The sequence below is a fragment of the Accipiter gentilis genome, chromosome 9 (genome assembly GCF_929443795.1).
Source record: "Accipiter gentilis chromosome 9, bAccGen1.1, whole genome shotgun sequence".
In the NCBI taxonomy this organism is placed as follows: Eukaryota; Metazoa; Chordata; class Aves; order Accipitriformes; family Accipitridae; genus Astur; species Astur gentilis.
Window position 1 is genome coordinate 6,959,686 of NC_064888.1, and position 24,048 is coordinate 6,983,733.

A 24,048-nucleotide genomic window follows, 5' to 3' on the forward strand; every position below is an offset into this window, starting at 1 on the left:
ACTTTTTCCTAAACACGTTATACAGCCCAAATACAGACTTCCTCCCTGCTGGGGTGGTAACATCACAGCAAATGTTGGGACACTACTGAGAGGAATGGGGAACACATACACAGCAAGGGTGGCAAGGAGAAAAAGACTCCTTCAGCACCCGTCAGGGTCTGCGTAGAGTTTATTGCAACCCTGATGGAGAGCAAACTGGAGGCAAGGACCTGCTGTGACAAAGACAAGGTTCTTTGCAGGATCTCTAGACAGGAAGGGGTTTGTTTTTTGCTTTGGCTCTCTCTCACAGTGAGGGTTTTCTTTTTCCCTTTAATGGTTTTCTTGTTCTAAGGAAAGTAATTTGAAAGGTCTTTTGATGATTTTTATCATCTTCCCTGTAAGGAAAAAAGTCTGGAAAGGCCGGCTTTCAAACATCTGGCTCACTTAGTGTCCTATCCCATCCTATACAACTTCCTATTTAAGCCACAGTTAGGCCCTAGTTAAAAAAAAAACAAACCTTGTACCAAAAAGTACTTTGGTACACGTTTTTACACAGACTGTTTGTTGTCTCAATTTTTATTATTTTTTTTTTTTAATTCGGTATTTTTGGTCTGTGAGTCTTAGTTTTTCCCTGCTCTAGCTAAGGAGCATCATGGATGCAATGAAAATAAGCCTAGGATGGTGAACCGTTGCAATGAGAAAAGGGCAGTGAGGAATTGAATGTTTGTTTAAGGGCTATGAAAATATTACCTCCTTTCCTTTCAAATTGAATGTAAGTTTATTTCAAGTCGTTGTTCTGCAGTCACAGTTATTCCAGGATGAGCAGTGGGCCAGATCTGTTGCAGGTGCTGGAGCTTTTTCTCCTCTGCACTTCCACCAGTGTTAATCATAGAGCAAATCTTTAGCACTGGAAAAAAGCAGGCTCATCCTAACTGAAAACACTCCCATGAACTAATCGGTTGAGGGGAAAACTTCAGCCTCTTTCATTTATATATGTCGGTCCAAGAGGTGCTGCTGTACCATCTCATTGCATTTGCCCCTGTGGGAGCTGAGGAATCCCCAGGAGGTCAGGCTTTGGGTACCTGCTGTTTATAGACGTGTGTGTATAATTCATTCAAAAAAGGACATTCACCAAAAAAGGACATTGGTATTTTGAAACCATGAAATACAAATAGAGTTCAAATTTACTTCAGACTTCAGTTCTATGCAGGTAACCAATATTTAGTTACTTGTCAATCCAGGAAGATGGGTGGGGGGAGATACCATCAAACAAATGCCAGTACCAGACTGTTCCTAAATATCAGTGAGATTTGGGCACTTATCAAAGTATGTACGTAGTAAAACCCTTTTACGATTTTTGGAAGCCTCCAGTAATATAATGAGCTATTTTAGTTCGAGTGTGTCTTTTAAGGCATTACTGGCAGTACGACACTGTGGGGATTGTGCTGCCACGGACTTTGTTTTGATCTCTGTTACCAAGGAGGTCTGCATGGCAAGCCAGGGGCAAAAAAAATTCCATCAGTCTTTCATCTGCCACTAATGTTAGATTGTCACCTTTCCACCTGCCCTGAGTAGGAGATAATTCATTGTGCCTGTGTCCAGGCACAGAGAGCACTGGGCAAATTAGGACTCAGAGCACAGTGTCATCCCTTTTTTCCTTTGCTGCAGGGAGAAGTGAGCTGTGTCAGCTTTTTACTTATGCTACTTCAGGGCTTTTTGGCTGGCATATTGGCAGGCAGAGAGGCAAAGTACCACCCCATTATTGTCAAAGGTGACAAAGTTGTTCCATGACAGACAGAATCTTTCCCACGCTGCAGGTTGTAATCCACAGAATTAATAGTCTGAGGGTTACAAAGGAAGGGCCACCCTTAACTAACTGGGCTAATTCTGCTGTCCTTTTTCTATAATTAGTGTATAGATTAGAGATCAAAATTCAGATTTTCAGGGTAGTAATTTAAACAGGGTGCAAGTCTGTTTCTTCCGTACTAACATACTACTGTAGAACCTGCCTGGAATACTGAAATTGGTACTTCATAAAAATTTGCTTTATGGGTTTGTAGAGTTCTTAAAGATATTAGACTTAATGGGCTTCAGTATTTGGGAACATGCCGTAAAATTGGTTGATAGACTGTAGCCTGAGACATTTTACAGGGGGTGGCAGTTAAAATACATTCATCAGGCTTTCCAATACTACCCACGTAACCAGCAGAAGATTTTTGGAAATTGAGCGTGTATTATCATGGATATTTCTTCTTCTTTAAGAAAGAATTGAGAGTGTGCATGGTGTAACGCGTAGGGATTATTCAGTGGTCAGAATTTTAATTGTATTAACAGCAGTGTAAGATTCTATGTGCTGTTATAGCCACCATCGATGATGTATCTGGAGAGGAAGAGAAAGAGAGAGCTAGTGCCAGTTGACGGCATTTCTTTGTGTCTGGGAGAGGTGCAGTTAAGATTATATTCTGCAAAATGTGGCCAGGCCATATGCAGTGAGGAGATAAGGCTTCCATGCAGCATACATCTCTTTTCATATCTTTCTCTGACATGGATGAACAGACGAGGGAGTCAGCAGGTTCCAGCAGAAGTCTTTGGGCAGACTTCACCAGTCCGGGAAGCAGTGGCCTCTGATTCCCTCTTCCGACTCAGAGTCTGCACTAGAGCAGTTCTTCCAACTGGGCAGCAGTTTTAAAAAGGTGATAGCTGAATTATTTTATTTGGGGATACTTGATTATGACTGGAGTTTGAATTCAGTCCAATTTAAAGGAAGGCGTGCACTTCCTGTATGTGTTTGGATGTCCATGAGTATACAGCATGTATTAGGTTTTGCATATGCCCTGTGCTGGATGGATAGCTAAAGAATTTGGTAGATGTATATTTCTAAAATGCTTTATAAGTATCTGGCTAACTAAATCATGTCTTTGTAATGGAGATGCCTTGACCTCTAGGTTTGATTCCTACATTTGTATGATGTATGTCCTTCCATTTTCTCAGCACCTTTTTATTTCTTGATGAGCTTTAATCAGATTAAATACTACTTCAGAGTTTCAGGGCACTGAATTGACGAACTACAGTGGAAGGAGATGAGGCAGAATTAATGCACCACTGCAGACTTTGGTGACATTGAAATGATGAAATACTTTGGAGATAGGTGATTTTGAATGCACTTCTCTAGAATTATGTGACGTTAAATGAATACACCACTCTGACACTCAATGGCAACAAAATTGCTGCCAGTTCTGGTGTTAGATACCACTGAATTGGTGAACTCTTCTGGAGAATTCATTGGCAGTGAATTGATGACCTACTCTGGAGTTGCAGTGATGAGTCCTTCTGGAACTAGATAATACAGCACTGATGAACTGCTCCGCCACAAAACAGTGCTGAATTTTACAAAGCTCAGAAGCTAGGTACCAAATTGTTTTTTAACTGTATGGTATTACAGAAGATAATTACATAGAAGTAGGAGTTTGAGTTTTCATCTGTGCAGTGGAAAAGTGGATGATACTGCATTAAGTGTAACTAAGCTTGTCATTCAGTGATAGTGCCGACTGATAGTGTAGTAATAACTGAATAAATAAATGAGGAGAGAAAGTAAATTGAGATGTCCTTTGGAGTATGAGAACATAAAATTGGTGACTTAAACTGGGTTTTTAAAATACGATACTAAATCATGCAAAATCGCACTGTCACTTTCAGTAGAATCGAACTCCTTAAATGAGTTACTTTAACTGAAACTCTATAATATGAAATTGCAGTGCATTTTTACTTCATTTGAATGGAAGAAGAGTTAGGTTTTCTGATGATAGTGGATTAAAAGGTTGGAATTCTGGCTTGAGGAATCAGCAACTGGTGATGCTGAGCCTTGACAGACCTTCAGTATTAATGGATTCTCCAATTCATTTAATTTGAGCAGCCTGGGGGTTTTTTTCTGTCTGGTCTTTGCTTCTTAGGTTGTCTATCATAATAGGCTGTAGTCCAGTGGTATACTGTAGGATTGTGATTATCAGCTTTCAGATAGAAGCTTTCAGTTCTCTCTCAGTGGATAAGATGAAAAAAAAAGAAAAACTGATATGTAAGGGGAACATCATAGAACTGTGTGTGGCAGGATGTGTTCTGCAATTGGAAGGTGCTGCTCTGTAATCTATCACAGAGCGAGTAGCTTCTTCCTCCCAGAAGGAGCTGTGAATTAGTGAGCTGAAGGGAATGTATCAGTACAATTAATCACTTGCTAAACCCGAAGTACTTCTTGAACAGGAACAGTAGAAATGTCATCTTTTACCTCATTTGAGCACTGTCAGCTGTTCGCAAAGTTTTCATCTGCATCTCGCTGTCCTGCAGTCTGATACCCAGGGAAATGTGGCCAGAGCAATAACCTTGGTGTGGCAAGGGAGGAGGGGACAGGAGGAAACAGACGGGTTTACAGGAGGAAATCAGAGGGAGCAGCAAAGAGAAAATGCTGCCTAAACGTAAGCGAGAGCGAGCAGTGGAGCAGTATAGACAAGAAAGGGCGAAGAGAGGGTTTTACCACTAAAGTAAACATGGTCCCAGTTTTAAGAATCAAAGGATTAGTGGGCATCTGGTCCCTGTGCCAGACAGATGAAACGTGCACTGGGGTGGGAGACACCAAGGCTTCCCACTTTGATCTGGAGAGAAGGGTGTATTTACAAGAGAGTCAGAATATATTTGCATTTGAACACCACAGACAAAAGGGACCTCCAAATTCCTCCCAGTACAGAAATGGAGGATTCAGTCTCATGTTTTCCAGTGTTCAATTTCCAGCACCTGAGAAGAGTGCATCTTTTCATTCCCCAATTCTGTACATATGACCCTTTCAGCCTGCTACCGCACTGTCCCTCACTGAACTGCTGCCAATAACAGTTGTCATTTGCTCTCTTATCTTGACTTATCATTGCCTTCTGTGCATAGCTTCACCCGTCCTCCGTTGCTGCTCAGCAAGGTGGCCTCCAGGCTGTTTTGGTGTCTGTCTGCAACTGGACATGAATGCAAACAGATTGTTTAAAAATTAAACCTTACAAGCGAAGGTGTTACCAGTTGGCGCAGTGCCCAATGAAAAGTTTGTCTTCATTAGAAGTTACCTGTGTTAACAGCTTCTGCTCAATCAGTTGCTGAGGGGGAGGCCAGAGGGAGTATTTTTGACTGCAGGTCGCTCTGCTGTAGATTTTGTCTTGTTTTGAATGTCTGTGACTGTGAGATGCCTATGCCTCCCAGGTAAGTCATGTCCTCATGGCAGGGGTGAAAAGGGGAGTTTCTTGTGTGAAGGACTTGTACATGCAGTGGAACTCCCCCCTACATCTCTGATCTTGTCACCTGCACCTTCATTAGGAAACTTCTGGCATCGCTTGTAGTCCTACTGTCATGTCTCCTGCATCCTCTTTTTTTTTTTTTTTTTTTTTTTTTTTTTGCTTACACTCTTGCTGACTTGATTGGCTCTAATTAAAGAGTAGGGAAAAGGAAGAGCAGCAAGTGTGTATTTCACATTCCTAAAGATTCAAGAATAATGACAGAACCACATGGTTGGTTTTACTGTCTTTTAGGAGGAATTAAAAAGAAATGAAAAGCACTGCAAGCAATGAATTTGTTATTTTTTACAGTTGTGCTTGCACTGGCTTGATAAGCAGATTTCTTTTTCAGAAATGGCAAGTGCCGTCTTTGTGTTTGCATCCAGCCTGCTACAGGTGAGAACTAAAACAAGATATCCCTCCAAACTCTCATGGGTGCTGCAGAATTCAGAGTAACACAAATTTTTATTAAAAATCAACTTTGAAGTAGAATTCAACAAGCAAGAGGAAAGGTATCTCAAGAGTGTTACACCAGCTGAGGGGGGAATACACTTCCATGTTTTTTCATTTCAATCAGGTGTGCTAAATATCACATTCGCTGCCAGGCGTGAATATGTGATCTTGGTAGAGATGGTTTTTATTTTGGTATCGAAAGATTTTTAAGCAAAAATGTACCTTTCAATTTATTATTTACATGTTTTATTCATTCAGTTAGAACTATTTTTTGCCTTTAGCACAGCCCCAAGCAAAAAGTGGTGCATACCAATTCCCCAGATGTATGCAGAGGCACTGCCCTGAGGAGGGTCATTTCTGTTGTCAAATTGCTACTGTAATCCCAGCTGTGAAGCAGGGCTTTGTTGTGGGTGTTGGATGGTAAAAGAACAGATCTGTCTCTCCTGTAATGTTTTTGGTTTTCTAATCACAAAATAAACCTCTGGGAATCATAAAGCGAAAAGGGATAAAACTGGGTTTGCAACCAAAATTCTGCAACTGCTCCATACTAACTGGGAACGATAGTTTTACTAAGTTAAATATGAAAATGAATTCTGTATCCCTGTACTATTGACTTTTCAAGTAGCCCTACATTTTTAGTTTCAAACATGTTGCAAAAGTTTGTGCTGATGGTGGTTTGTAAGTTGGCTGCCATGCCAGTCCCTGAATCCGGGAGACGTGACAGATGGGCAAAATATGCTGCAGAGCCTAAAGAGCTGCGAATCTGCCTCCCCTGCCACACAGCTCTGGGGTAGTTTCCCCAAAAGCCACTGGGACAAACTTCAAATTTCTCTGGGCAACAAAGCAATGTCTTTTAGAGAGACTGCATAAAATGTGAGCTCCCATTCAATTAATTATTTGGTAGAAAAAGATGTTTTATATTTATTTAAATCAGACCTTGGATCAGTGCTGTTCCAAATATGTTGCTGCTTCCATCTCGTCAAAGCTTCTTTTTGCACTGTTCTTGATCAGCTACAGCATATGATGCGCTTCTTCAGGCTTTATGGGCACATGCTGATTTAGATCAAAATGCCACAGAAAAATATTCGGTGCTGATTCCTATTTGGTTCTGCCAAATTTAGTAAGGCGAGATTGAGTGCAGCTGCAGTTCAGTTTAGTTCACCTGCCAAAGCACAAAGTCTGCTCGACAGACTTGTAAGACAGTCGTAAAGCAAAGTGCTATTGAACCCCGACGAATTACAATTCTCATTCCCAGTTTGATTAAAATGAACTAAAAGAGAAAAATCTGCTGTTACCTACTGTAGAACAAACAGCAACTGCTTAAGCTAGATGCGTTTTTTTAGTGTTAAAATTATCAATGGATGTAGAGCAGCTGTATCAATGGCTTGTTTGGCATATTATAGAAGACAAGTGTAGCATCATTGGTGAAAGCATAATGTAAAACAAATCTGCTAACATTCAAAGTGTAGGTGACACTGTCCCAGTGTTCAAAAAGCATTGCTTTAGTTCAACTTAATTTCTGCAGTCTGGTGAGAAACTACAGGCTCACATGAATCAGGCACATTATTAGCACTACTTAGATAAGCAGTGATACCAGGTAAGAGTTTTCAACAAGCATATTTGGGAAAAACTTCTGGAAATGCTAATGCACACTAGTTTGGACCAGCTCCCTGGAGTTTTTGTTGTTGTTTTTGTTTTCTTTGTTAGTCTTTTGTGATCTACTACTTTTATGTGTTTCAGAGAATCCTCCAGTTTCCTTTAGAGCAGCTTTCAGGACGTTTTCAGTCACCTTAAGTGAATGACAGAAGCTGAAAGGTCCAAATGCCTCATCTTCTAGTCTTGGGAATGATTATTTAGCTGGAGCAGTGCATGCAATATGTTTGGTTATTATAAGCTGAAGATGACTTATAAGCAGGTGCAGTTCTGTATACTCTGTTGTACTGCAACCCATCTTAGGGGGGTCTAGAAGAGAGGAGACAGATGGGACATGGGAGACCTTGCAGGAGATTGCAGTGCAGAAACTTCCTTTGCGCGGTGTATTGTCTGGGTGGCTGACTTGACCTTCACGACTGTTGAACTAATTGCTGTGGAAAATCCAGATGATAAATGTGTTTTAGCAATAAAAATGTGCAGTAAAACTAAAGAAACTGCTTATCAAATATTATCTGCGTACTTTGTGTGCAGAGAAGCACTTCCCTTAGAGCTGAAGGAAGGCAGCTGTAGCACTCAATCAGGTTTCTTTCTCTGCTCATTTTGGCCATCTTGGCAGTCCTGTTCTTTGTCCAGGGAAAGATGCTTTTTCTTCTTTTACCTGGCCAGATATTTAGGTAGCTCAGTCACAGTAATAAGAATTATACTTTGATTGCACGAGGTCTCACAAGAAGTGCCATGGAGGAGTAACCTCTGCTTTCAACTCCCAGAATTTATGAAAAAGAATGTAACTGGGGCTGGATTCCAGATCTAGAATACCAAAGCAGCAAGGTTTTACATACATCGGGATACAAAATTTCCACCTTTCACTGGAAGAGTGTGAAAGTTGGTGTCCTTTGGCGTTCACTGTCCTACCTGCGAGACTATGAGTAACTAACAGCGCATGTTATATAGTGGATGCCGTTGCCTCCGTTCAGGTACCAGAAAAGAGGACTAGAGCCACACACAAACGATCTTTAAAACAAGTGTTAACAAATTTGGATTATGAAGGAAAGAAGACTCTAATGCCAGAGTCGAAACCAGACTCTGTAAGAACGTGCTTGGGTTGGGTGGCCTTTTCAATCCGGCAGGGTGCTGGAGGTGCAGGGGTGGTGGACACGGGAGCACCAGAGCCCCGCGTGCAGGGGCTATCTGACTGAATCGAGCAGAGCTGGTGGGCAATTCCCCACGGCGAAGGGTCTGACGTGACCTTCACACACATGGCCGCGGGGATTTTAACGTGCGCTTCTTCTAGGCTTTTCTGATGTGAGGATAAGGCAACCTCTGTAACTGGCTGGGAGTTGTTCACTACGGCCAGCTGTAGGCTGGAATCAGATAAAAAGCACGTGGTAGTGCGGAGTTCACAGATGCAACGTTCCCCTCCATCTGCCAGAACGAATGAAGTATCTTACTGCCTGATTTTTATACACAGCTTATAAAATGAAGGTGTATGTTTAATTTAATGTTAACGATGCTAATGTTAGTTTGTATATATGCAGGATATTTAATTTGCTTTGTGCTTAATGTAATAACTTTCATTTCTCATTTTCAAAGCATTCAACCATTGCTAAACAAATCAGCATTTTGGCAGCTCAGAAAACTACCAGCAAATTAAACAAATGTTTTTGAGCAAATTGCAAAGCAAACTTTGCACGAGGCTAAGCCACCTCACCAAAACTGGCTTGAAACGATGAAGATAGTGAGGAGTACGCAAAAGATGTTTAATTTGCATTAGACAGAGCCAGTGCAGGTTAGCAAATGCCTAGTCCTACCAGCACCGAATGTGATACAATTAGGATCTTCCCTACAGCAGTAAACTGGTGCCAGCCATTGATATAACTGTTCATTAGCTCAGCAGGGCAAGGTCACTTACACACATTGCCTGTAATCCTGCTTCAATTGCCTTCTTCCCTGAAGGGTGTAGCTGCAGTGAGAAAGCCTGCCTGGGGATCTCATTTTTCTCAACAGGGCTGCAGATTCTAACTGTAACTTAGTATTGCAGCCAGAAACATTGAGGATCTGGTTTAACAGGAGAGATTTGACTATTCGTAGGACCTCACAGAACCTCTTTGACTGAAATTTTTCTTCGCTGTGATAAATAATGTAGTCAAGGTAAGAAATGTTCTTTTAAAATGAACATAAGCAAACTAGAGATGATTACAAATAGACCATTATGTCCACTTTACACACATTCAGATGTTGGATTATGGCTTTTTTTTCACGTCCGTAAAAAGAGAGCTTGTCATGAAATCATTTTCCCGTGAAGTAACAGCACCTAAAAGTTGTTTAATATTTCTGCATGGATCAGTGTGGAAGGTGAATAATTGATTATTCCTCTGAGGAAATGTAATTTCCTTTTTTTCTTTCCTTTCTCTTTTTTCCTTCTCTCTGTACTAATGCATTGGATGGCATTTGAAATGTTTTTTCTCAGATTTCAGTTACATTTATGAAGTCCTCATTTGTTTCCCATCAGTTGGACCATCAGATAGACAGAATATCTTGGGTGACTTTGGCAGTCTAAGAAATAGTCTGGGTTTTAATTTTTTTGGTACCCTAAAGATAGAGCTACTAAGGTCTTTCTAAATGAGACTGCATTTTGAAGCTAACTCAGATCAGCATGGCACCTGTGCAACATTTAAATTACCCTGGCACTGAAACAAGTTGGGAAAACCAACTCTGAAATGAGGCAATTTATCACTTGAAAATGTGGTTTTAATGAACTGGATATCATAATTTCCAGCAATCTTTCTGGATTATACAATTCTGAAAGAGAGAAACAGATGTTGTTATAGATTACTGCGCAGTTGAATCTTCTTTTTGCACTAGGTCCACAGTTTTTGCTAGATGTTTTTTCTTGCAGAAGGAGAGAGATGTTTATTGTTCAGTGGGATGGATCAGTAACTGTTTAATAAAATGTAAATTAACAGCAGTATTTTGCCTGAAGATGTGTTGAACCTCTAGGGGGGAAGTAGTACTTCTTGAGTTCCCATGGGCCAGGCCAGGTTTGTGATGAAGACAGGCTTAGGCATGCATTCCGTTAACACAGTAAATTCGTTAGGTGTTGAGGCTGCATAGCCAGAGCTATTGTATGACATTTGTGAGTTTACAGACACCGTGGCAGAATCACCCACTAAGTACTTGCATGGGAGTTAGTAATAACTAAAATATATAAAGCAAGCTGCTCTTTGCAATGTAACTACTCACGTACTTCACCTGTTCATTACCTCTTTATAACACTTGTGAGGATTTAATGTGACCAAAATCTGTGTAACTGAAGTACAGTATTCTTTCTTGTGCTTTTCTATTTATTTGAAAAATTAGTTACAGGTCTTTTCTTACATTTTCCCCAAATACCTTGCTTTCTAAAGAAAGCCATGGCAGCTTTTTCTTTACAGGCAAATTCAGATAGCCCTAACAGCAAAGTGCAGGTGTACAGATAACAGGAATCATTTCCTATAAAGGTACAAATTTGAGCTCCAAGTTAAATCCAGATTCATTCAGAAAAAATGCCAAAGGCAGAAACAATAAAGGTAGGTAAAAAAAAAATAACGCATGAAATCTCTTGACTTCCCTCAGGTTCATACTTTTCATGCCAAATGTGTCATTATTTCTAATGTATTTATTTTTACAGTATTATCTATACACTTATTTTACATGATCTGTTTGAGCTGTAAATGTATGAACTCCAGTAAGTGTTAAAGATTTATTGCAAAACTTTCTATGTGTACTTTCTATTCCCTCTTTTAGGTAATACAGCCAAGGTATTTATTGAAGTGAAGGATGAAAATGACCATGTGCCTGTCTTTACCAAAAAAATGTACATTGGAGGAGTGTCTGAAGATGCCAAAATGTTTTCTTCTGTGCTTAAAGTTAAGGTAAGACTGAAATTCTTTAAATAACATTCACTTGCAGTGGGAAAATATTTAGTCACTGGTTTGATTTTCCACGGGAGTTTATGAAATATGTTTCTTTTAAAACTGCTTGAGCTTCTCAGACACTGGCAGTAATTTCCATTTGGTTTCTTCTTACAAACAAGTATAACGAGCACAGAATGGGTAATTCTTCTTCTAAAGTCAGCGTTTGAGTATGAATATGAGTGTGATGGTTTCCATTTGTGTGTGTGTGTGACTGACATGTATTGGCCCAGTATTCCAGCAGTTACTGATGCAAGTTGATTTTGAGCTTAAAAGACAGGTTTTATTTCTCTTCAATTTTATGTGCTTGTTTTTCATTTGATGATTTGTAGCTATTGTTTTAGATATGTTAATATTTAGAGGATTCTTTTATGCTCAACACTAGTTTTTACCTTAAATTTTTCTGACTACTTCTTTGGCAGCAGCATGTATATGCTTTAAAAAAGGAACGAACAGTTTCTATTTCAGGTCAGCAAAGCAGTTTCAGGTTTGTGCACAGTGACACAACTGTGAGTAAAATTGACTGTCCGTGGATTTTTTTTTTTTTTTTAAAAGAGAGAGAAATTTCAAGGAAAGATAATATATAAAATGTAATTAACATCAGACATAAAAATAGCTTAGAATAAAGCTACTTTTATTCTATAAAATGCTTTGTGATGCAATCATTTGTGCTAGAGGCAGCTTGAGTTGCCAGGACTTTCCAAGTCAGCTTGTTTCCTCTGCCCTTATTTTGTTACCTCAGCAGGCCTCCTGCATCTTTTTTCACCTTAAGCGTTAGTATAATAGCTTTGAAGTTGCTGATTCTAGCTTATGCATGAAAGGGCACAGAAATATGACCTGCTAAGAATTTTACTTTGACCTCATGATGTGTTTAGAGTACCAGGAATGAAATAGAGAATATCAGAGCTTATTAAAGTTGTCCATTGCTTTTTTGTTTCATGGCAGTCCTTCCCAAAGTAAGCCCAGAAATGGTAGAAAAGTGGGAAATTGTTAAGCATTGACTATTGGATGATATTTGTTTACTTTGTGAACTAGTTCAGAGTATTTGTTTTTTCTTTTTTTTTTTTTTTTTTTTTTTTAATACAGTGCTTATCATAGGCAGATTTTTGTCCTCAGAGTATCCATATTGGTCTTTTCTAGAAATGCATGCAGCAGTCCAAGTAAACAGCTGGGAATTTACTGAAGATAACTTGGAAAGGGAACATCATAATGTATAAATCTGCTCTATGCCAATTCTTCCCAGCTTTCTCTGGAGGCAGATTGTGTTTGAGGCCATAACAGGTAGGGACAGACTTACTAAATGGGGCTGGTCAGGAATTCCACGTTACATGCTGCCCTGGGATGGTACTAAGGCTGAGCTTGTGCTTGCTAGTCTCCCAACTGCAAAAACATGAAGGGGCCTTAATACCACTTTGCCCCAGGTGTGTTCCTGGCGTAGCAGAGGATGCTGTTCAGCGGCCAGCATGAAACGTTGCCTGATGGAAAGACCTGTGCCCAACCTACAGAATAATCTGAAGAACCAGATCAGATAAGATCAGTTAGCAGGTCAAGGTCAGTGCAACTTCTCTCATAGCATTATTAGAACACTGAGTAGTTCAAAAGAAGCAGCAATCTTGAATAGAAGGGAAGGTGTAGGGAGGAGTTATGATGAGAGGAGATGAAAGATACACATTGGTCACTGGAAAGAGTGATTAGCCCAGAAGGCATGTTTACTTACCTCTGCTTTATCAACTGTGAAGACTCAGTTCAGGCTTCGTAAATGAAGCCCAAAAAAGTCATCTAGCATGTGCAATGCCTGTGTTTACTGTAAGGATTTATTTCTATGCGATTAAAGAAATTGTAAAGCGAGCAATAAAGCAACATTGTGTGTTGGAAATAATACTTTCAGGAAAAGAATTGCAGAATTGCCTTTCATCACTTTCTTTTCCTCCATCTTCTGTACTGAAGTTTTAAGGTACACCAGATTTCTATGCTATATAAAATAGTGACATATAACCAGATATCTGCTCAATTCAATGAAAAGGAAATTCTAGATGCACAAGTTAAAGAAATAGTAGTATTGTTGCTATTAGGGTGATTTGAGACCATGACTGAGAAGAGTTTTGAAGGTAGGGGTAATATTTTTGTTAATATCTTTTTTTTCCCTGACATTTTGCTGGTTATTGCTTCTGGCTACGAACCTTAAACTGAGGCTCTAACATACTCAAAAATAGGAAACTGAAAATTGTGTCAAATCCATGAACTTTAGAAGTGCTGAAGATAACAGTACTACACAAAGATACTGGAGTAGATGAAGAATACTAAATAGCAGAGTTACTTAGATAAAGGAGTGTTATCTGTGCAAAAGTAAATGAAACACTAGACGCAAATGTAAAATTGCATTTTAAGTTGATTATAGAAAATGTGAACAGGCTGTGATATCCTACCTGGCTTTTGAAGAGGCATTCCTGATTTCTTAGGCACAGATATTCATGTGTGTCAGTCAAGGGGATAAGAAGTGTGTGAAAAAGAGCAGGCATACAGGTAAGGGATATTTGGGGGTGAAGAGGGGAATCTGCTTTTACCCTTCAGAAACATTTGACTCGGAAATGGTGATCAGAGGACAGAAAAGGACTATCAAAGGATGACACAAAGGAAATTACAATTTTATGTCTCTAACGTGTTCCTGTTAAAGCGTATGACAGAATTCTCCCTGAGTTTGCTGACAGGCAAAATAGAAAAAGGTATGAGACAGAAGTTGTTACTAGTGGATGGCATCAAACATAACTGTGTGCTTAGTTAAAGTAAAATTAGAAACAGTTAAGAAGTGCTCGTTGCAGAAAATCAGGCTGTAATTTATTGTTCTAGCACCAAGCATTTTCAGCAGTCGGTGCTAGTTAGCCTATTTTTTGTCCTTTAGGAAAAAAAGTAATTGCTCTGTTAGTTAAATACGGTACCCATTCCAATTAGTTTTAAGAATTAATCAAAGTAATGTTTTTTTCTTGAAGAGTTCAGGTGAGTAGAATTAAATGAGTAGTTTTCCAAGTTGAAATTTTTAAGAACATTAATAAAGTACACGCATAGCTTGCACTGTAGAAATTATTCTAATTTTGATTCTAATGGGGAAGCTAGGTTCTTAGGAGGAGTTTAAATGCATTTGCTTTCATCTTCTGCATTCATTAATAGTTGCTAAATTTTTTAATGACATCTGAGTAATTTTGAAGAGAAACTGATGTTCTCGGCATATTCTTATTCTTCCTGTCACTGACGACAACTTTGTTGATCCTTAAACACGGGGTATTGACTAGCAGAATATTTTTTACAACTGGACGACATTAAACTGCATAATGTAGATGGTTGAAATCATTGTTATTGAGACTCATAGTCAATGAACGTTTTCTAACTATGAATAGCGTCATGTTATTTGTCACAGCAATGACATACATTCACCATTGTAGAAAAGTGTGCAACACTTCCTGCACACTGGGACCTAAACTTGCTTTTTTTTTTTCCCCTGTACTTCAAGGAGATACCAGCAATAAATAGGTACTAAATGTGTAGAAGTGACATTCACCTTTTAATTCATTTCTTATGTAAATTCCATTATCCTGAGGGAAGGAGACTGTGTTTATTTTAAATTAAAGTGTAATATTGTTGTTACCGAAGAAAGAACGGACTCTGAATTGAGCCAGTGTTTTCCTTGTATTAAACAAAATTAGGTGTTCTAGAAGTACAGCAGGGATTCTGTTGAGTAACTCCTAGCTTCTTTGGTTTTTCTCTTGATTTTTATCTATAAGTGACAGATTTTGCTTGAAAACCTGAAAAGTCGAAGACTTCTATTAGTAGCGGATGATTTAGATAGTCAGATCAGTTGTTTGAAAATTCCCAGCCCACCTTTTCTTTGTCAGTCACTCTGTGCGTGTCTATTAGGCCCTTATTTTTATATCCCTTCATGTGAATATCCATACTCCTAATGACATGCCAGTTCCTGCATCTGTGGACAGGGCTAACATAAGTCATAACATTGTTTTGTACCAGGGCATTTACTGTGCTGTCAATATGTAGAGGCGGTTGCCAAAGTTTGGTTCTCTAAGTGAGGTGAGATGCTTAAGAAATTGCACAGGAAAGGGGATAAACTGAAGTCTATAAAACAGTGGGGCATATTAGAAGAGAAATGAGGAGAAGCCAATTCAGCAAAGAGAGAATAAGAAGATAAAAAAAAGCACTTGATCAGAGGTGAGGTAGGATCCATATTCTGCTTTTATATCATAAAAATGCAAGTTAACACTGATATATTTCTCATGACTCTTTTGTCAGTTGTGTGACTATTATATACCATAAAGACGGTATAGATCATGGAAAGGGATGGATAAGTCAGGAATGAAGATAATTCACATTGTGACCACCTACATTTATTTTCTTGTGTGAGAGTGATAAAATATGACAAAGCTCTCATTTTTTGAGGTGACCTACTTGCCCAAGTGTTGGAAGCATTAAGGGCAAGCAACCATTTGGCACTCTATTTGATTGCCTTCGTATAGTAGCAAAAAGTTTTGTATAGCACACCTTTCATAGCATAATTTACTAGTTAACCATATTATAGCAGACTTTCAGAGACAATAAATCACATTCATTAATTGTATTTTTACATTTTAAGCACAAACATGTCTTTCATTTGCCTCAATGGGTACAATAAAAATTCCTCTACAAGGGCCTGCTGGCAGGCTGGCGGAGGAAGCCCTAATTTTGGAAACACCAGCACTGGCTCCGTTAGTGAGAAACGCCTTTTTCTGGAGTAGCAGAAGGAGATATTGTTGGTTGAAAACAGGGATCAGATTTATTGCAAGAAGCTGGTCATTGCTAGTTCATTTATATTAAAAGCAAAGGGGGGGTTAATTACATAATGCTTGAGGTAACGAATCATCATCTGGGTACCTACGTTTACTTCAGCCTTTTACATCTGAAGATCAGGGTCTGGAATTTCATGTTAAGCCCAAGTGCGAGATAGTGGTTTGGCTTCCGTTACCTTTAATCCATGCATCCGTTTTTGAGGAAAGTATCATGACAGAAAACCAAGACTCATCTTGAAACTTTTCCTTTCTCCTAAAAGAGAGCTGTTTGTGGCCAAAGCTGTTTGTGGCTTTAGCAGAGGGTTTGAATGAACACCACACAATTCTTTGTTATATTCAGATAACTTCAGTTTCAGCTTCCTGAAGTTTGCAACGTGTTCCTGAGCTGAGCATCAGCAGCCAGGAGGGAGATCATAGGAACATGGCTGCAGCAATCGAGAGCTCAGTCTGCTGAAGCTCTGGGACAGCTTTACAAGTGGGCAGGTCTTTGGGGGCATCGTGGAGCTGTTTTAACATGGTGCTTTAACCCAGTTCTTGTTGTCTGAAGAGAGGCTGGAGCAGGCCTGTGCCAACAGGTTTGCTTTGTCCGGTCGCTGTGGGTGGAATAACCAGGGGAAAAGATCAGTGGATGGGTGGGTTAATTGCAGTAAGCAGAATGACTGGTGTTTAGATGTTGATATGGCTCCTGCAGTTAGACGTGATTTACAGGGTATGCCTGCTTTTATTTGCCATTGCTGTAATTAAATTAGTTAAGCATAATAATCACAGTGGCAGGCACTTGCCAGCAGTTATGGTTTAGCAGCAGTTTAAGCTAATATAATATTTCCTTTTTATCAAATAGGAGGTGGAAAAGATGAGCTGAGAGAAGTTAGTTAGGAAGTACTAAATTGTAGATGGTTACCAGTGTAGATATTAAGGAGGTTCAAAAATTATTTTATAATCTGGGTAGAAATTAACGGTGTCTTTATTTTAGAGAGTATGTGGATTACATCAAGCCAGAGGTAAAAACTATTTTAAGTTTTTAAAAAAAATTATCTGGTTTTGCAATAGTTTAAAAAAGAAAAATAGTCTGAAATGTCAGAACAGCATTGGTGTTAATACCAAGAGGCACTCATATTGCGGGACAGGACTAACAGATGTGTTTATGCCCAGATCCTCACCTCCGGTGATCGCTACTCCACCAAGATCTGCAATGGCCTCTTCCAGCAATTGTCCAGGCCAAGGGATGTATTAAGGTGCTCGCAGCTCTCTTCCCAGACGTGCACCTTCGTTTTCCCAGAGGAAAGCGGGAGGGGTGTGCAGAGCACTTGCTGCTCAGGCTCTGCCCTGGGTAATCGGTGTCCTGCCGACAGTCCCTTAAGCTGCAGGCAGATCTCCAGTTCTGTCTCATTTTGGCATTTATTAAGTTAGTCTCATCTAGCTCTCTGTTTTTGTACAGTGTTACTGGCACATGAGAATGGCTCATTTTTGATGAGTGTAATTTATATGAAAATAAGACGACAAGCTTTATGGCCCTGTGCAAAAACTACAGCTTTCAAATAAATAAAAAACCCCAACACAATTAGTTCCTCTTTAACAGGACTTAATGATTTGCTGTAGTCATTAATTTTTAATATAGTAGTTTATGTAAATGGGGTTTAGATAAATTCATCACAAATATACTGCTGAACATTTGTATGTTTAACTTCAGTTGCTTAAATCATTCTGTACTCTGTGGCCTGAACAAAATTTCACCCCTCCCATCAGAGCACAGTTCTTCCCCTCTTGAAAAATATTTTGTAAAACACCCCACAGTCTTGGCACTAATTATGCCATACAGCCTAGTGAGTAGCACTGGGAGTAAGAAATAATCTAACTGCCATGGGCCAAACACAAAAAAAATGGAGGGAGAGAAGAAAACTAGTACTGAGTACACAATCTTACACACAAATTTAGAGACAAATAGGCCAATAAAAGTTTGGATAAACACTTCTCTCATCATCAGAACAGTTACATATGTGACTAAGGCAAATGCTATAGATTGCTTCTCCCAGCTCTATAAGGTACAGCAATTTTGCTGGCAGCAGCAGCAAACGCCCTCTTAAATACATTCATTTGAATATAAAATCCTTTTAGAATAGGGTAATGCGTTGTCTTGCTCTAGATTTTTAGAAAGATTTCTGTAAGTAGATAAAAGGAAGCTTGAGCTCAGAAGAATGCCACAAATCTTTACCATAAAGTCACTTTTAATTAGAATTAATTTGGTTAATGATATTCCATATGAATTATTCTATATGAATATGAACATTTTAAGGCTGGTGTCCTCTGATAAGTACTAATGTCTCTTAAAAAAGAAGTAAAAGGAATATATTTATTCAAATGGCACTTAGGCTTTAGTCCTTGCATCTTAAAGACCATGTTTATATTGCTAATAGCTCAGCAGGAAATGTGGAGCTGTGTTAAATACCATTTCTCTTGAAATGATGGCTGAGGCTGATTATCATGTCTCAAATCTACAGGCAATTTCACACAGCCCTCTTTTTAAGCCTACTCATTTCCCCCAAAGCCTGTCAAAGATACACAGTGCCCAGATGAGATCTTTTGAGTCCAGACTGAGGATCTGATGAAAGACCAAAGGGTAGTCAGAAGCTGTGGTGGTAGGACAGCTGCAGTCTGTCTTGGTTGTGGGTTATTTGGATTTCCCTTTTACTCTACAACCATTGCGCTGGGCCTGCAGTGGTGGGACAGCTGGAACAGCAGTCTGGATAATCGCTTTAATTACAGTTCTAGTAGCGCTCAGAAAAAGGTTTCAGGTGTTGGACAGTCCTGATGGGGATTGGTGTTATAATAACCTTTTATGTTTTCTCCCCTTTTCTGCAATTCTCTTTTTTTTCCCCCAGAATTTTTGACGTATATAGGAGCCCATTTCCATGATGAAAGGCCTTTTCATGCTTTTTGTTATGAATATGTTAATTAAAAACAGATGTAATACTCATAACTACTAATTTATTAGTTTTGTGGTTTGAGATTTGCTTTGCGTTTCATTATATTAGAATTATTTATTTTGCTTTGCCACTGGTATTTTCATATAACTCCTGGTTTTCCCTTCAGAATTAGACCCAGACTTCCTTTGGCCACATACCCAATACTTTCAATCTGCTCTATAAAAACAAAACCAAAATCAACACAATCCCAACAACAAGGGAAATTACTAGCAGGAATTGACGTTTCACTATAACGGTGTGTTATTAGTCCTTTCTTTTTGAACATTATCTTTAACAGTATGAATGTCTCTAGTTTTGTTTATTGAAGTGCATTTAAATGAGGAAACATGGGAGGTCCTAATTCTGGTAAAGAAAGTGAGAGGTTTTTTTCTAAATTCCTCCTCAGTTTATAAAGGTATTTTTGTACTGAAAATGTTTGCAGAAAAGGAAGCTTGCCAAAATAAGTGCCAGTGAATCAAAGTCTCTGGAAGTGGCTGACCTGTGTTTGATAGAAATGGCTGTAATATGAAGCCAGCAAAGAGGTTTGATGATGATAATAGGAGCCAGTGGAGTCTGAAATGCAGTTACATCCTGAAGGAAACTTGATTCTTTTACAATATGGTTGATCAAATTTTCATTTCAGCCCTTTTCTGTATTTTGTGCCCCTTTCCGATAGGCTTCGTAATGTAACTTCATCCTTTATTACTGTTTGAATATCTTAATGTACAAAACAGCAAAATAAAACAAAGCCACTTTATGCTACAGGTTTTTACACTAATGACACACAGGGCAACAGGAATTGCTCTTCACTTAACTCTAATCCTTGAAAGCAATCTATCTTAGCAGTTGCATACTGATCTAAAGCAATTGATAAAATAAATGTTTAAAATTCCTGGGTATGGATATGTGTTACATATAGACAGAATAGTGGGATAACTTTTTTGCCAAGATGCATTTACCCATGCTAAATCTCTGGTTATTTTCTATTCATGCCTATATCCTCTAGGTTTTTGGTGTTTTGTTTTTGGGGTTTTTTTCCTTTTTCCTTGGGATGACAAGTAAATCTTCAGAGTGGCAAATTCTGTAAAAGTGAGATTCAACCCTGGGCCCCTTGAGACAGCTTTCTGCTGTGAAAGACAAAGTGTTCCTTTCTCTAATTTTGCCTTTGCATGTACACAAGAGAACAACTTCTGTATAAAAATGAACTGCTATGCCAGTCACAATCTTTTATTAGTTAAAATATGATTTATGAATCACAGGAAGTAATCTGTAGGGAGAAAACATACTTGGTAGAAGTAAAAATCTACTTTGAAGCCTATTTGCAGTGACAACAGCACAGCCTCAATACACGCATCTGCTGTAACATCTGGCCCCTGACAGGAAGCTGCTTGCCCTGCTAAGAATAATATTACAGTAATTCCAAGCACACAGGTAATTTCCTTCAAAGAACATATCTCTAGATAATATGTTGACTTGCTAAACTTTTTACTCTAGAAAACAGTACTATTGTTTTCCTTTGGCAGTGTTCAGGAAAAGGTACTACCCTTTGCGATTTTTTTCAAATGTAATACTAGATTGTTTCAATTATTATGTTATTTTCCAACATTTTAACACTGTTAGTCCTGCATGTGCCTTCCAGAGTAACGTACTCCTGGAACAGAGGCTGGAAGGGGTGAGTATGCCTGGAGTGTTCACAATGCTGGACCATTCCCATCCCATGGAGGATCAGCTGCGTGGTCCGCACTCCCTCCCAGCACATACACATAAACCTACTGTATCGAGCACTAACTGCTATTGGCATAGCAGGATATGCTATAAAACCAATGCTTCTAATGTTTTTTTCAAAACACAAGTTTGGGAACACCTCTTATTCAACATTTTTTCCTGTGGGACAGCCTATCAAAATTGATCCATGTTTCCACACCTTGGGGTTTTTGACACCATTGGATGAAAAACAACTCTCATTCTTTTTGGTTTTGGTTTTTTTTTTGGTTGGTTGGTTGGTTTTGTTTTTTTGGGGTTTTTTTTTTCCTTACTACCTGTATTTCTCAGAAGTTTCTGTGGAGCTGGGGTTTACTTGGAGTGGGCTGGGCAGTGATTGGCAGTATGCTTAGCAGAGCCCGTTCTTTTTCTCTTTGTTGTAGTACCTGTGTAAGTATGCCTAACAAATGATGTATTTAAAGCATAAATTAATTAATGTTTGGCTCCATGCAGCCCTCATGAAAGGTGATTATTTTACATTTCTCAAGTCTGCAGGTTTCCACAGGGATTATCACAGTGTGAGGCGTAACTACGTAGCCGCAGAATCACGGTGTTACGGTAGAGCACTTATCCCCTCACCCAGAGAGACTTGTAAAAGCAATGCCATGTGGCAATAACACTCTGATATTGTCATCAAAATTGCCAGTAGGTTGTTTGGGATGAGCATTAAAATCTTCATTAATCGTAACTCCTTAATCTATTGCATAATCATCAGATGATTACAATTTTTATCATTATCAGCGTGAGCTAAATTCAAACTAGCTGCTTAGAGTTAAATGCAATTGTTAATTTTAAATGTTTTCCAGTCTCCCTAGCAGGGTCACCCTTAATCATGAGCCTGAGGATGCTAACAGGGCATGTAAAATGAATGGGACTGGGCTGTTGGGTTTTTTTCTTCTTCCTAGCAGATGGCAGGTTCAACTGTTTCCAATCAGTTGCTGGCACATAAATAGCTTTTAGAACAAGACCATTTTTGCTGGTAGGAATTTACAGATTGTTGAATATTTTCAGTTCTGAAGCCACATCTGCCATTGTATAGTTTTAGAGGTGGTTTTACGTTGTGATTTACAGACACTTAAGCCAGTGAGTTTGTTGTAGCTATTGCAGTTTTCCTCTTTTTTTTCTGTATTTCTTCATTACTGTGCTCTTTTACACTGTTACCTGTCTCTAGCACTTTGGAACTCATGGTTATCAGCGTGGTTTTGCCATAGTGCCTCAGAAATTTATAGTTTTGCATGTCCTGACATCTGCTCCTCAGACTTAACCTCCTTTACAGACCTCTTGCCACCAAATTCTCAGCTGTGAGGTACTTGCACAGCCTTTAGGGAGAGCTGCTGTGTGAGGTGCTCACAGGCAACCCAAGTCTTGTGTTAATTAGTTACACCAGTTACACCAGAAAAAACATATATACTAGGACAAACTGTAACTGGTTACAGAGACACCACTAAAGAGATGCCTATCACTCCTAGTTTTTGGCTCATCTGTTTTCATCTCTAGTCTTTCAGGCATGCAGCTTGACTCAGCTCTAGTGAATCCTATATATGTCCATGCTTAAGCTAAGGCTTTTTTCCCCTCTCAGTTCTCCTAAAGGTGAAAACCAAACTAAACAGAAAGTACCCTTCCTCTCTGTTTTAAGGCAACTGATGTGTTAAAAGCACTTTTTGTTGGCAGCAAAGCAGCTGTACCCTTCATCCCATTGCTGCTGCAGTGCTGGGCTGAATTAGACATTGCTTATCTGAGGGCGAACCCAGCACTGACGGCGTCCGTCTCTTTGCTGCCTCTGCAGTGCCAGCAGCTTTAACGTTTCTAATGACTTGCTGCGAGTTGTGCTGGCAGTGCTTGTGTAGGAGTTGTAGTCACCAAGAATGCTTGGCTTATTGGTCTTTCTGTTCCAAGAGAGCTAGCTGCCAATGAAATTAAAAAAAATAACTGTTAATGACTTTGCGGTAGATAACCCTCAGTGTTAGGGCCTAGAGCAGCATATTTCAGCTGATACCTGGCTGGTGTAGTGTGCCTTTGTGGTGGGGTTAGGGAGCGCCCAGCAGCTGCACCTTTTCTTCCGTGAGAGAGGATGGGTAAGGGCTGGAGGTAGCACACGGTAACGCCAACGAAACTCCGTTCGTGTGGGCACGCTTACGCTTAGTTACAAGAGGGTTGAAATTTGGTAATTCCTAAAATCATACATATTTATCAGTAGTCAGTCATAGCAGAATTTAGGAGACATCTGTATTTCTTGCACATAACAAAGGGAAGATATACTGCTATAATATTAAGATTAAGTATAGCTCTTTCTCTTCTTTGACAGTCATAATGCAACTCTTGAGATGTCATATATCTCTTCCTAATGAAGTGTCAAAAATATTTACCTTCAGGACAAATTACAAGAATAGCAAACATCCTTACTCTGTATTAAAGAAGTTGGTACATTAATGTCAGCAGCTCACAAGCTCTCTCTGGTGGTCCTGCAAAGCTGAACATTGCACTGAGTGTTGTAGGTTTGATCCTAGTATAAATAGTGGTGAAAGAGGGGATGAAATGGAAACAACAAAGTTAAAATACTTGAAACTGGAATCTGATGATTTTTCCAAGTTCCTCAGGCAGTTTTGCACCTGTCTTTGCTCATCTGTGTATAGATGGTTTCTGGGATGGAAATAGCCTGAACTGTAATTATACTGAGGCCATTGACTTCTCTGGAGTGCCACTGAGTTGTCAGAACTTCTGAGAATTAACTCGTAGCCTGTCTACGATGCTTTGGGCATCTGAACTGCAGGATTTTAGAGGTTGCATGCTTAAAATTTCAGAACGCCTCTTTCACTGGAGTTTCAGGCATTAAACTCAGCTGCAAGACTTACCATAACATTGCTTATAAGCAACCACACTACTGTCATGACATTTGTTCAGAAAGGCCAACTATATTTGAAGTCTGTGCCTGCAATATTGATACCCTAATTTGGATCCAAATTTTGTTTGTCCTTAGTTGCACACATATACAAGCGTGAAATACTGAAGGTGAAATTGCTTTCTGTTGTTATTGAAACGAACTACTATTAAAAGTCGTATCTTTCTATTGAGATAGAATTTGCTAATATTAAAAAAATGATAGGCTTATGGCCCAGCTGAACCAATCTAATAAATCCATTTTAACAAAGAAATTGGCTGT

The 24,048-nt window shown here is 39.2% G+C and overlaps 1 protein-coding gene across 11 annotated transcripts in view; it reads left to right on the forward strand.

Moving 5' to 3' along the window:
• Nucleotides 1–24,048, forward strand: part of PCDH15 (protocadherin related 15) — an 858,619-nt gene that overhangs the window by 780,730 nt on the left and 53,841 nt on the right. For all 11 annotated transcript variants that reach the window (XM_049810552.1, XM_049810540.1, XM_049810547.1 and 8 more), the window contains one exon: nucleotides 11,169–11,296. In XM_049810552.1, coding sequence (XP_049666509.1) covers nucleotides 11,169–11,296 — 128 coding nt within the window. The remainder of the gene's footprint in view (nucleotides 1–11,168; nucleotides 11,297–24,048) is intronic.